Here is a 15,073-nt window from a genome sequence, read left to right on the forward strand (position 1 = left end):
ACCTTGCAGGACTGGGGCAAGGTTCTCCAGAATGCAGTATGTGCTCTAAATCAACATCCAGTATATGGTACTGTTTCCATAAGAGCCAGGATTCATGGATCCAGAAATCAAAAATGAAAATGGGAATGGTATCATCCTAGTGATGGACTAATAAAATTTTTATTTCTGTTTCAACAACCGTTTGCTCTGCTAGCCTAGAAATCTTAGTTCCAAAAGAAAGAATGCTTCCACAAGAGACACAACAATGATTCCATTGAATTAGAAGTTAAAACTGCCACATGGCCACTTTGATTTCTTCATGCCTCTGAGTCAACAGACTAAGAAGGGAATTATGATGTTGATTGGGGTGGTTGATCTAGACAACCAAATGGAAGTTGAATTACTACTCCATGATGGAGGTAAAAAAAAAACATGTCTGAAACAGTGGAGATCTCTTGAACATCTCAGTATTACCATGCCCTATGATTAAGGTCAATGGGAAATTACAACAACCCAATCTGAGAAAGACTACAAATGGCCCAGATTTCTCAGGAAAGAAGTTTGGAGCCATCCCAAAGAACCATGACCATCTGAGGTACTTGTTTAAAGAAAAGGCAATATAAAATGGGAAGTAGAAAATTCAATAATTATCTGTTAGAACTACATGACCAACTACAGAAATGGGGACTGTAATTGTCATGTGTATATGTATATACATATATGTATATGTACAAGTACATGTACATATATACACACATACTTATTTCTTATATATGTATATACACATTTTATATATATACACATATATATTAAGCAATGTTTTCGTTTTCATTCCTCTCTTTTCTTTATCATAGAAGAGAATATCATATAATTTTCTTTATTGTTCATTGTACATTTTAATGTTTAAATCATAGAATATCAAAAGATGAGTAAATATCACCCATGAATTTTTGCTTCCTCTTCTGGGGAAGGGATTAGGGAATTTTCAGTTGCATCTTGTAAGGCAAAACTATTACTTTGTTATTTTCTTTATTTGGAAATTAAGAATGGTTTGAGGAGATGTGTATGAGTATCAAGTTGACAAAGGATGGATTTGTGATAGTTTTGGATACCAACTTGACTGGATTAAGGAATCCCTAGAAACTCAGATAGGCATCATTTTTGATGTGTCTGTGAGAAGTGGCAAGCCCATGAGTGGAACAAGTAGTGAAGACTCTGCCTCGTTTTGACACATTAAGGGCTCACAGAGGAAAAATACAGAAAGCAAATTGGTATCTCCACCTGAGAGCTGAGAAAGACTCATCTGCCTTGGATATCAGAACTTCAGATTGCTGGCACTTGGACCCCAAGACTTAATATCAATAGCTCCTTCCTTGTGCTCTTGGGCTTCCTGCCTTGAATTGAGAATGCCACTATAGGCTTCCCTGGTTCTGAGGCCTTTGTATTTTGAATGACCCTTGCTACTGGAATTTCAGTGTCCCTAACCTGCAGATTACCTGTCATAAGACTTATAAGATGCCATAATAGCATAAGCCAATTCCTGTATTAAATCCCCTCTCATGTATCTATAGTCACATCCTATTGATTCTCTCTAGATAACCCTAATACATATGTAGCTTGATAATACTTAAAATGAAGTTATAATTTATATGCACAATTGGTTTCATAAAGTTGATGCTCAATAACTAATTGATTAACTGTTTGATTATACCCTCACCTCATAACTAAAGGGATATGGGTTGACTTAAAAGAATATTCAATTATTAATAAATATGGAGGAAATATATTTTATATAACTATAACGAAGAAAACAGTGTACAAGTGAAATAAGGAATTAACCATAGAATAAAACTGAGGAAATATTTATATAGAAAAAAATCAGGAAGTCTATATAGTTGCTAAAATGTAGACTAAATTTTAATTTAGAGTTCCCTAGTAAACAAAGCCAAGAAAGAAATATGATCAATTATGTTATTTGTACGATCCAAAAAGATAAAAGCAGAATGCAGCTTTTCCTGAGCATTGAGTTCTGGTAGAAGTTGACTGATTAATATGTTTTGAATATCAAAGGTCCTTATGGGTGAATTTCTTTCTTCTTGGTTTTTTTTTTTTTTTTTTTTTAGATTTCAGTTCTTCTATATTATTATAGGTCCATTTACACTGAAGTAGTCTCAGTAAACATTCCATTAATGAACTGTTGACAATTCAAGCAACCCTAAAAGCAACTTCATCCACAAGATAGTTATATTGCAGTTTTAGACATTTGGCCAGGCATGTCCTCTTCCTTCTTAGATGTGACAGCAGACTTAAGTTGAAAGACCTGCGATAACTAAAAGGAAGAGTCTCTAGACTCTCTAGATTCTGCAAGAGTCTCTAGGGCCAACTGTAAAAGTCTTCCCTGGGATTATTTCTTCCTTTGGACCTGAAAATCCCACTAGTAATATAAATCTATCCTCAGCATTCAGACAAAATATAAAGAGAGAAGAGAAGAAAACCCAGCCAGTAATGGATGTTAAATCTAGATTTGGGAATGGGCCTGAGGGTCATAGGGCAAATGCTTTCCTAGTTCAAATTTTGCCTTCTTGTTCCCCATACTTAAAACTTAATAAAATTTAAAGGTATAACAACAGAAGGAAATGAAGAGAGGGAGGAAAGAGAGAAGAAAATGAAAGAAAAGAGAGAAAAAGAAAGGAGAGAGAAGGCAAAGGAAGGCAAGGACAGTAAGGGAAAAGAAAGAGTTCCTGTTAGTAGTCCTGCAGAGCTCTCAAGTGAATCGGATTTTGCTGGCCGGATTAAAACTGTGTACTGAATTTGTACTTAGGTTTTTTTCCAATTATATGCCACAATATCTAATTTTAATGGTCAAAAAATTTAAAAGGTGTTCCCTTAATTCTTCTGTGGATTTGTGTTAACTATCAAATGGAATCTACTCTGATAAAACCTGGATTCAATCCAAATTTTTCTTTGAATTATTTACCTTATCTTATAAAATAATATCAATTCAAGCAGTGGGAACTATCAGCTTATCAAAAATCCTAATGCATTAGATGGAATCATGAAAGCTGCCATGAGTTTCAGGGCTCTGATTATTGAAAGTAGTAAAGATCAGCTTAGAGATACTTGAATCTTAATCCGTGAGTATTCATTTGGGAAGAACGCATACCTTTTTGATATTCTATTGAAAGCTACTAACCTTGTTTCTATGAAAGTGAAAACATGGCCATTCATGAAGACTGTAGATGCTATCCATACCCACCAATTAAATTGAATACCCTTAAATATTTAGTACTCTTTAAAAATGTTTCATAGATGAATGAAAATTCAAGGAATAATAAAGACATACCTAACTACAGTTGTAAAAACATATGTAGAATGCTGTTATAAATAATTTAAAGTTAATAATTTTAATGTGTTTGTCCAGCTAAAATAATAAACAATGACTACAAAAACATATTCAGGCAGTCCCCAACATTCATAGGTAGTGCATTCCTAAAATTGTTTGAAACTCAAATTTCTGAAAGTTGAACAGTTGAATTATGTCTTATGAGGAGAAATCTGTTATCAATGGCTAAGAAATGTGCTGAAATCCCTGGTGGTTTCTGAACACTGGGTTTAGGTACCCTGGAAGACAGAGGAGAACCCTCATCAGGAAAGGGCCCAAGCCTCCCCCTTTTTGCCCAAGAATGGATAAGTGAAACCCTACAACTCTCCTTCCCACAGACTGATGGCCTTTCTGTGGTCCCACTATAGGAATAAAGTTACCAGGTAGAAGCCAGGTAGGAGAAAGAGGTTTTGCTCTGCCTGCTGCCTTCCTCTTGCACAGCTGATTTCCCTAGTGCTCCCAGCCACCCTACAAAAAAATGTGAAAATAGCAGTGAAATAGAAAGAGAGGATGGGAAGGCACAGAGCCCTTTATTCTAGATGGGGAAACTGAACTAAAACCTCCGTATCTCCTGTAGTACAAGGGCTCAGAAAGGCCCTTTTGGCATTTAGGTGAGGTAGGCATTACTGAATTTCCTTGCAGGAAATTTAAGGAGTAAGGGGTCTGAGTGACCAAAATGCACATCTGCATTCCCCAGAGTCCACTGACTTCTTCCTAGTATGACCAACTTGGCAAGTGGCACCAAGGTAATAGCTTAAGGTCATCATTAATGTCCTCATATATGAAAGATCAACCTTAGCATGCTAAACGTATCAAGATACAATGTTGAGAAGAGTGTGATGTATGAGACTGGGTTGTGAAGGCCTGGCTACCCTAGCCCTATTTCCTGTGCTGCCCTACTTACCTCATCTGAGCCTGGTGCCCCAGATTGAAAGCCCAAGGGTTTTTCGGACCTGCCATTTGACTTAGACCTGTTGACTTGACCGAAATTCCTATTGGTTTTATTTTTGATAACTGGAGTTTCCTCCCAAGTCACAGAAACTCCAGTTCCCATCCCCCTCTGCAGCACCTTATTCTTGCACTAGTCTCATTTTATATATCCTTTTGCTCTCCTGACTGAGAAAGGACTAGATTTCACACCTAATTAAAAGAGATTGTATTGCCTGCTGTTTCCTTTCTTGTTCATTTTCTCTTATGCCCAGGCAGCTTTTTATTCTCATGCTAAGTCCTATCCCTGGACCCCTGCAGTTTAAGGGACTGGCAGGAGCTGAATTCCTACAAAACAGAGAGCCAGGCCCTCTCCCACCTTCACCAGGCAGATTTTCCCTTCAGGACTAACCCCTGCTTCAGCCCCATACATTGTGCTCCCTCTTACAACATAGTCACTTAGAATACATCACCACATTCAGCATGTTTCTAGTGAATGCCGTCACAGGCTGACTTCATGTTTTTTACTCTGGTGAAAGGAGTAGGTTATTATTTTAAAACACAGGGAACAATTTCTCTTTTATTACTTTGCATCAGTTTCACGTTTATACTATGGCGGGTTTTTTCAAGTTTTTCTTTCTTTAAGGTGGGGAGGCATCCTCAAATACACAAAATGTATGTAAAGTTGTGTAGCTTTATAGAGTTGACAGGGTTTGGGTTTTGGGGGAGGAGGGTGGTTGTTGTTGTGTGTGTGTGTGTGTGTTTTGAATAGCCCAAATGCCTATTCAGTGCCAATCTAGGAAAGAATAGAGTTAGCATTTTCACACCATTCCTTCCTATACAGACCTTGAATAACCATCTAATCAAGATGTGTTTTCAATGGGGACAAATCTTCTACAGTAGAGTATTTCAGATTTATTCCAATGGAATCTATACATTAATGCCCATTGGCTGAAAAGGACATGTTCACAAAAGCCTGGACTTTGCCTTGCTGTGGCAGAAACTTTTTCCCACTGTATTAGTGTTAAAAATGAAAGAAAGCCTGGGAAAGGAGTTGCCTCCACATTGTGTGCTGGAGAAATGAGGTGCGCTTGAATGGAGAGGCAGAGTCCCTCCCTCACATCTGTACCCATATCAACAAAAAGCGATTCAGCCTTTCATGGCTGCTCATCACAGTGTGGGGCCAGAATACTTAGGAAGATGTTTAAGAATTATGTCTGCAAAAATCCAGCTAGGCTTATCAGATCAGCATGTATATGTGTATAAGTTTACATTTCTGTAGTTTTTAATGAAGTTGGTGACAACATTACTGCAGTAATCATAACTCAGAATATTTAGCAGATAACTTGATTGTTTAGATTTACTTGACTTGCAATCCGATTTAGTCAAACAAGCAGTTTGAATTTTTCTCATGGAATGTGTGTGTATGTGTGTGTGTGTATCTGTGTGATACGACAGCTTTTGATGTTGACCATTTCTTGTCTCTAAAGCAATATCCATAACTTTCAATGTATTTTTTTATCCTACTGAGATAAGGATGGCTCTAAATCTAAATGTCAATTCAAGTTCCATTACTCAGAATCCAGTATATGCAGTGAAAAGAGCATCAAGAGGAATGGATTCTAATCCCAACCCTCTTACTTATTAGTTATGTAAAACTATGAGCAAGTCACTTAGGCATTTTGAGAACCCAACTTTGTCTTATAGCAAATAGGAATAATAAGACGTATCCTGAAAACATAACAGAAGTAAATAAGATGTTACATTTCAGAGAGTTTGTACACCAAAATATTACATGGCTATTCATTGTTAAAATAATTATGATAAAGACACTTCCCAGAATTATCTGAAAGAAGACAACTCAGTCATACATGACATCTCAACATCTCCAGTGTTATGCTATGATTTAAAGAATGTTCTCACCTGTTTAGATAAATCTGTTTTAGCCTGTAATCCCAGCTACTTAGGAGACTGAGGCAAGTTCAAGGCCAGCCTTAACAATTTAGTAAGATTCTGTGTTGAAATACACTAAAATGAATGGAGCTCTGTAGTAGAGCACCCTTGGTATCACCAAAAAATAAATAAAAAATAAAAAACAAACAAATAAATAAGCCCATTTTACTCAGAGGTGATGATTTTACTGCCTACTATTTTAAATGAAAGAAAGACCTTAGTGATAATAAAATTATATACAGAAAACTCTACATTTTAGTATCAGGATGAGTTGTTTTATTTCTTGCATTGTTCCAAGAATGAGGAATCTGAAGAATGAGTTGGAGAGAGGAATTCTTGAGAGCCATCTGAGAGGTGGTATAGAAGAATAGGAAAGCCATTAATGTGGATCTAAATGTTGTCATCATTATCCCTCATTTTCACAACCTGAAAATACAGGGGCAACAATGGATCAGGCTTACCATGGCCTCCACATTGCTGACTATTGTCTTCCTCTGGTAGCTGTTTTAATAGTTCCCTGGAGCATATGCATAGGGTACTCTGTTACCTAAGGCAAATGTATATCTCACCCATAGTTTACTCTTGCTGTTCTGGCCTAATTACTCTAATGTTCCCCTTCACTCTAAAAGTGCCCAGTGTAAATGTGATCACCTGGTATAATCCCATCTTCCAGATCAGCATACCCAATTTTTACCTTTTTAACATTCCCTTTACATTAAGCCTCAGAAAACCTCCCATATTCTACATAACCATCTTAGAGAGTGCTCAGACAGGTTCTCAGAGATAACAATGCTCCTTTAACTAGCAGATTACTTTCTATAATCATCCATCGTATAGAAAACATGGTGGCAGCTGTTCAGTAGACATTGTAGCCTGGGTTGAATTTTCACATATGTGTTGTGCGCTATAGTATATGACATATAAACTAATAGGAAGGGGATTTATTTCTAAACTATGAATACTGGTATGTCTAGGAATAAAGGAAGTTTGAGAAATTAGCAGAAACAGAAACTTTCCTGAAGGACCTACGCTTAGACTTGTCTAAAATGAAAGTAGAGTGTTCCCTGAGAACAAGTCTTCCATTTGCCTCTCAGTTATTCCTTGCTGAAGTCATAGAAATAGCAGTCAAAAAGAGGCATCCCATTATTCAACTCACAATCTCAGCTGAAGCTCTGGACCAAGATGAATTCAATATCCAATATCTAGGGCACTGAGGCAGGAACTGGGAAAGAGCTCCAGGCCTTGTTCCTTTAGGCTTCTATGTACAGTCTGCTCATCTCTCTGCCTGTGTCTGCAAGAAGGGTGATTCTAGCATTTCTCACCTGAGACATAGGTTTTAGGAAAACCATTAAGTTAGATCTGACACGTGCCCTGTTTTGTGTCTGCCTTGCTGTACTGCAGGTGACATCAGTTGCAAGGGGATGACCGAGCGCATTCACAGCATCAACCTTCACAACTTCAGCAATTCCGTGCTCGAGACCCTCAACGAGCAGCGCAACCGTGGCCACTTCTGTGACGTGACGGTGCGCATCCACGGGAGCATGCTGCGGGCACACCGCTGCGTGCTGGCAGCCGGCAGCCCCTTCTTCCAGGACAAGCTGCTACTGGGCTACAGCGACATTGAGATCCCTTCGGTAGTGTCAGTGCAGTCAGTGCAAAAGCTCATTGACTTCATGTACAGCGGCGTGCTGAGAGTCTCGCAGTCAGAAGCTCTGCAGATCCTCACAGCGGCCAGCATCCTGCAGATCAAAACAGTCATAGATGAGTGCACACGCATCGTGTCGCAGAATGTGGGCGATGTGTTCCCAGGCATCCAGGACTCGGGCCAAGATACGCCACGGGGCACTCCTGAGTCAGGCACGTCAGGCCAGAGCAGTGACACGGAATCAGGCTACCTGCAGAGCCACCCACAGCACAGTGTGGACAGAATCTACTCCGCACTCTATGCCTGCTCCATGCAGAATGGCAGCGGCGAGCGCTCCTTCTACAGCGGTGCGGTGGTCAGCCACCATGAGACAGCGCTGGGCCTGCCCCGTGACCACCACATGGAAGACCCCAGCTGGATCACACGCATCCATGAGCGCTCACAGCAGATGGAGCGCTACCTGTCCACCACCCCTGAGACCACGCACTGCCGCAAGCAACCCCGGCCTGTGCGCATCCAGACACTGGTGGGCAACATCCACATCAAGCAGGAGATGGAGGACGATTATGACTACTATGGGCAGCAAAGGGTGCAGATCCTGGAGCGCAATGAATCCGAGGAGTGTACAGAAGACACCGACCAGGCTGAGGGTACCGAGAGTGAACCCAAAGGAGAAAGCTTCGACTCTGGTGTCAGCTCCTCCATAGGCACCGAACCCGACTCAGTGGAACAGCAGTTTGGGCCAGGGGCGGCCCGGGATGGCCAGGCAGAGCCCACCCAACCTGAGCAGGTCGCGGAAACCCCCGCTGATGGCGGCCCACAGCCAAACCAGCTAGAAACAGGTGCCTCCTCTCCAGAGAGAAGCAATGAGGTGGAGATGGACAACAGGGTCATCACTGTCAGCAACAGCTCAGAGAAAAGTGTCCTGCAACAGCCTTCAGTCAATACGTCCATCGGGCAGCCATTGCCAAGTACCCAGCTCTACTTACGCCAGACAGAAACCCTCACCAGCAATCTGAGGATGCCTCTGACCTTGACCAGCAACACACAGGTCATTGGCACAGCGGGCAACACCTATCTGCCAGCCCTCTTCACTACCCAGCCTGCAGGCAGTGGCCCTAAGCCTTTCCTCTTCAGCCTGCCACAGCCCCTGGCAGGCCAGCAGACCCAGTTTGTGACAGTGTCCCAACCTGGTCTGTCAACCTTTACTGCACAGCTGCCAGCGCCACAGCCCCTGGCCTCATCTGCAGGCCACAGCACAGCCAGTGGGCAAGGCGAAAAAAAGCCTTATGAGTGCACTCTCTGCAACAAGACTTTCACCGCCAAACAGAATTACGTCAAGCACATGTTCGTACACACAGGTGAGTGCTGGTTGCCTGGAAGCCTGGCAACAGGGGGGCTGAGGGAGCTATGGGAATGGAAGGACAGGACAGGAGGTGGAAGGGAAGGTTTGAAGTCATCTTTCAGATTTTAAAGAAACTCCACCACAAGCCCATTCTAGAAGCCCTAGCTGTGCCCAATCATAGAAATGAAGTACTCTACCACTGAAAGACAATCTCACAGAAACTCTATGTATAGTCAGGATGTCCTAGTGATGTGAAGCCTGCAGAAGAGAAGAATCAGGAATAATATAGACCATAGTCAAGTATTTAAGTTTCAGAGGCAGCATAATACAGTAGTTAAGAACTTGAGCCAGAACACTTGGATTTGGATTCAGGCTTAGCCACCACTAAAAGGTGACAACTTTGAGAAAATAACTTTTCTATTCTAAAGTTTCCTTGTCTGTAAAATGAGAATAATATCAATACACCTTCCTTATAGTGCTTCTTTTTGAGGATTATGTTAATTAGTATATATAAAATTCTTAGAAAAGCTCCTAGCACAAAATATGCACTAGATAACTGGTAGTTATTATTAGCATTATTAAGATGGCTCAAAGGAGGCAGACATTAAGTTTATTCTCTTCAGCTCTAAAAAATAGAACTGGGCCCATGATTGAGAGCTCCAAGGAGTCTTTCAACTAACTAGAAAAAGAAATATAGTTATCCCTAACATGGGATAGACTGCCTCCGAAGGAACTGGTTCCTGTAGTGAGAGGTATTTAAGGACAGAATGGATGATCATTTCACAGGGATGCTGTAGAGAGGATTCAGTCATTAAGATGGGCAGGATAGGTGTTTCTCTGGATTCTATGACTCCAGAGCAAAGCTCTCCTGACATCTCCACTGGTACTTTTTCCTAGCTCCACAATGGGACAGACATAGAAGTGGGAACTCCATGGATATGCTTCCATATAAGTGGCCAACTGTATGACTAAGATTTCACATAGACTCTCTTATACCTAAAAATACCTTTGTAATACCATTGTAACAAGCCCCGATTCCTGCTGAAATTGAGAATCATTCCTATGGAGGACTGAGCCTGGGTGATTAGGATAGCATTAGGTTGCTTCTATTACATAACATTATTCTTTAAAATTCAACTAAGAAGAATCTGTGTGCATAGAAAAGTAAATCTCTCAAATATGAGCAGTGAGCTAGGTCTTCCAAACTGCATAGGTGTCATGGCAAATATAACCCTCTAGTATTTAGAAGTACTGACCTGTTTTATCATTATGTGGGCATTGTTGAACATTCTCATTAGAATGTAAACTCTGTGAGAGCCGAAAGACATACACACACACACACACACACACACACACACACACATATATATATATATACACACACACACACACACACAATATACATATATATGTAAATAATACCTTACAAATAAAAAATATTTAATAATACTTAGTCAATGGATGAATCAAACCCTTCTCTAATGATGTCTAACCACTTCCAAAAGTATTAGTGGTCTATTTCCACAGAGTTGTTTATTTATTTTATGATGTACCTCCACAGAAATAGTGCAGAAAATACCTTGCAGATTTATATATTAAATACTTTTTCCAAGGGTCTAAATACGTTTCAGATATCATATTCCATTTATTCTTACCTTGCTTTAGGTAATAAAATAGCACATGTAATAATCAGAATGACCAGTATGGCGTCTGGGTTATTTATTAACCTCTGGATATAGAATTGCTAGACTTTAAAAAAAATAGGCAAACTAATTAAAGAGGAATTTCAGATAAACAAGAAGTAGATTATTAGAATATGTCCCATGCAAAATTTGTGATGTACTTATATTAAAAATTATTTGCTATTTATCTGAAATAAATATTTAACAAGGTGTCATATATTTTAGCTGGCAACCCTTTGCAGGTGGAACTTTCTTTTAAATTCCAAACTTTGGACTTTTTGCTATAAATATCTATAAATGAATATGGGCTAGCATATGTAGTTGCTTAGCAAATGTTTGTTGAGTGAGTATGTAAATGACTGTTTAAAAATGTGGGCATGCTTTCCAGGAGAACTTAATTCAAGTGACTTATACATAAATGCATTCTTTTCTCAGAAAGACTTTTAGATTTTTTTTTATTTTCCTTTTTCTTTCTTTAAAATTAGCTACAGAATATATTGTACAGATATCTGTTCCCACTGCCCCCCCGCAACAGAAGATAGATGTTTTTGCTTTTTATAAATCATATTATTAATAGTTTTTAGTCCACTGATACCCTCTGCACATAACATAATTTTGCTTGTTGCTTTGAGAAGCTTAGCTATTTCAGTCATGAATTCAATGTAAATAGATAAAGTTATAGGAGTAGCAAAACAGTATTTGCAGGGGGATAATAATAGGGATGCCAAGACAATAATAATCCTTATATAGAACGTGTACTATTAGTTTTATCAAACCATTGGGGCTAAAGGAGTGAGTTTAAATTTTGGAGTAAGAAAGCCTTGTTTCTACCATTTTCTGAGCAAGAGACATTAGACAAAAATCTAGGTTCAACCTGAACCTCAGTTTTTCATATCTTAAATAGTACATATTTTATATGGTTGCTCTTAGAATTAAGTAATTTTTGTGAAAGCACTTAAGTATAAATAGTGTAAAGTTATCAAAACCATTTAGGAACATATATATGTTATGTTATGTCACAACAACATGATATATTTTGCAACATAACCTAGAAAGCAAGAAATTATTAACAGGGAGAAGGAGATAATCTAGTGGGGCTAGCATCTTACTCTCTGCTATGATTTATTTGTCAGGGGATCTTCAGGATGTTAGTACTACTCTAATTGGAGCTAACACTTTCTGGGGATGTTAAAATCTACCCATGCATAAAGTTGTAAAAGAGGTCAGGTGATGTGGATGAAGTTCCATGAGATCTTTAAACATCTGCTTACCACCAAAATATTTTAGCTATCACTGAAGCCACAGATGTTTTATGAATGCAGTGTGTCCCCAGTAGGCAATCCCCCTTAGACAGTCACCAATAACAGGGCAGAAGAGCTGGCAGGCAATCAGATTATCTGTATCTCAGGAGTGTGGGCCCTCTTCTGACCAGATTTCTCTGGGTGGAGAGCAAACTCAGTGAAAGCTGCATATAATTCCATTGGGGTAGACTTCTTTTGTTGATACTGAGCCTTTCTTATTCTCTGGTCCAGTATTGATTTTCCCCATTCAGAGGACCTGCACTTTCCAGAACACCCCTACTCTCCCCTTTCTCTTCCTCTTCCTTCCTTGCTCCCTGCTACCTCATCAAGCACCCTGTCTTGGTTTTCTGACCCCTCATTGTGCTCATCCGAAGAAGAGAGCATTGTGCTACAACAGAGGAGAGTCAGAGAGAGTGGGAGAGGCAGGTAGAAACAGTATTTCTAAAAATATCCTGATAATAGCCTTTGCTGTCCTTTTTACAGCCCAGGAGAAACCTGGAAAGAATGAGAAAGAATCAGTAGAATAAGTGACTTCTTGCTGAGCCTCCAATAGGGTGTCTTGGCCCATCAGGATGGCTTTACTGGAACTTTGTGAGCTTTGGGCAGAGCCTTCTACAACTACTAACCTAAGTAGTGTCTTTCTTTTCCCTGTTTGTTTCCCCCCCACCCCCCACTTGTCAGTTATAGTCAAGTAAGTAAGTATCAGAGCTGGTCCATGAGGAGTTGTAGAGCAGGTATTGAAAAATGGAGAAAAATATAAACTTTCACCACTCTCTCATCCTTGAAAAGGCAGTGAAGGACACAGCCTCTGCCCTCAATTTCTTCACCTGCTGTTTAGTTTGTCTGCCTCCACTGCTCGGTTCACTGCTTGCTAGAGAATTCTTTCTCTATGTTATTTGCTAACATTTTATTCATGGTACCTCTTCTTTTTTCTAATGACTTGCATTATTGATTATCAGAAATGATTTTTTAAATTCTGGATTGGATTCCTATGTCATGCAAGTCATTTCTCAGTTGGTTTCACTTATCCTCAGTTTCTTTGTGCAGTATGGAACAGTTTACTTTTTCTAAAAATGCTGCATACTCTGTGCTAAAGTGCTTTATCTCTTTAATTTTCAAAACAACTTCTCAAGGCAGGTACTTTCTGCATTATTCTCAAGTTATAGATAAGGAAACCAAGGATTAAAGAGGGTAAATAACATGCCCAAGTCACCCAGCCAGGGAAATGGATTTCATATCTGGATTGTGCATCTGTATAGGTCCTAAATGGATCATTTAAAAGTGAAGGGGCTCGAATGAGCTTGCCTTTCGTGTTATAATTCAAAAGTATCCACTTTGTACCTTGTGTCCCTTTCTAACAAACCATACTTGCCATTTCTGATAATAGGCTCAAACCTGGAAAGCCATCTACTACTATTTGTCTTCACTTTTCATTTCTTCATTTGGAAAGCAACAGTCAGCAGACAACATCCATTTCATGTATAGTGTCTAAAGCCCTCTAGGGACTGCATTATCACATACAGAAAAATATTGAGACTGAAAAATATTTACATTCCTGTTGAGTGATATTGTTTCAAATCTATATATTTGGAAAAGGAAATTGTGGGCACCTGACTAATCTGAAAACACACCCCATTTAGTAAGACAGTTCCTGAAATGCCTATGCTCACCATCACACAGCACCTAGTAATTATAGAGAGCACCTTCCTTTAGGGAGCTCCCCAGTGCTTTGCAAACATTTTTCCTCATTAACTAGCATACAGTTTTTTCTGTGCAGGGAAGGGAACAAAATACTTTGTCCTATTTAAAATGTGGGGCTGCAAATGCATTGAGGGATTAAACAGGTTGCCCTCAGGTCATTTAATGACAAGGTCAGAACTGGATTCTTCCAGGGGTTGTGGGCCACTCTAAGCAGAAGACCAGGAAATCGGCAAAGGGCCATGCAAGTGCTTGGTCCAACTCTTCACTTAAAGAAGGCAGAACAAAACCAGAGAGATGAAAACACTTAAGAAGCCCAGGGTCGTGTGAATAATTAATGGCAGAACTGATACTACAAGCATACCAACAGCACACACATATATGCTATAGAGGGAAGATGACAACTGTGAAGAATCAATTTATAGTCAGATTAGAAGGGTGTGAAAGTAAAAAGCCTTCACCAATGACCTTGCCTAGAGGCAAAGCACACAGTTAGAAGGTGAAAGTTTCAAATAGCAAGAGCGTTTTAACACAGACAAAGTTTCAGCTTCCTAGCAGCCAAAATACCATCTGGAACTTAAGGCACGCTTCCCATTAAAGGTGACAGGTGGACATGTTTTAAAAGATAGTTGGCCAGCCTATCATAGCTGCTATAAATTGTACTGAAAGCACAAGGATAGCAAAGACCAGCTGAATTCCAAGCATGTTTACAGCTGACAGAAATGTTTCAACTAAAAATAACATGCATGACTATCTCTTTTAGGGAATCTCCCATTTCAAAAAAAATTTACCAACGTAAACACTATGCATAGACTGAGCTCTTTAGCAAACTGAGATTATTAGCAGTGAGTCTTCCCTAACTTCTCCTATTTTAGTCTAAAAGTAAAATTCTTCTCTTCTAACCCTGAGATCCTATGCATCATATTTATCCCATCAGTGTGCATCAAAACAAATACTTTTGTTTGAAAACACAACAATGACAACAACAACAACAACAACAACAAACTGTCCAATGAGAGAAATTTCACAAAATGGATCATGAACATAAAGCACCAAACACCAAACCTAACACATAGTAAGCACTCAGTATATGGTGATTGTATTTATTGCAGTTATTACCACAACATGTCAAACCTCCTGTCTTGTTTAATGGAGAAAACA

At 39.5% G+C, this 15,073-nt stretch overlaps 1 protein-coding gene across 47 annotated transcripts in view; it reads left to right on the plus strand.

The window, feature by feature from the left end:
- Zbtb20 (zinc finger and BTB domain containing 20) overlaps positions 1–15,073 on the plus strand; it is an 809,739-nt gene that overhangs the window by 770,273 nt on the left and 24,393 nt on the right. For all 47 annotated transcript variants that reach the window (XM_048803868.1, XM_048803910.1, XM_048803874.1 and 44 more), the window contains one exon: positions 7,643–9,247. In XM_048803868.1, the coding sequence (XP_048659825.1) occupies positions 7,643–9,247 (1,605 nt within the window). The remainder of the gene's footprint in view (positions 1–7,642; positions 9,248–15,073) is intronic.

Source organism: Marmota marmota, unplaced genomic scaffold (assembly GCF_001458135.2).
Source record: "Marmota marmota marmota unplaced genomic scaffold, marMar, whole genome shotgun sequence".
NCBI classification, from domain to species: Eukaryota; Metazoa; Chordata; class Mammalia; order Rodentia; family Sciuridae; genus Marmota; species Marmota marmota.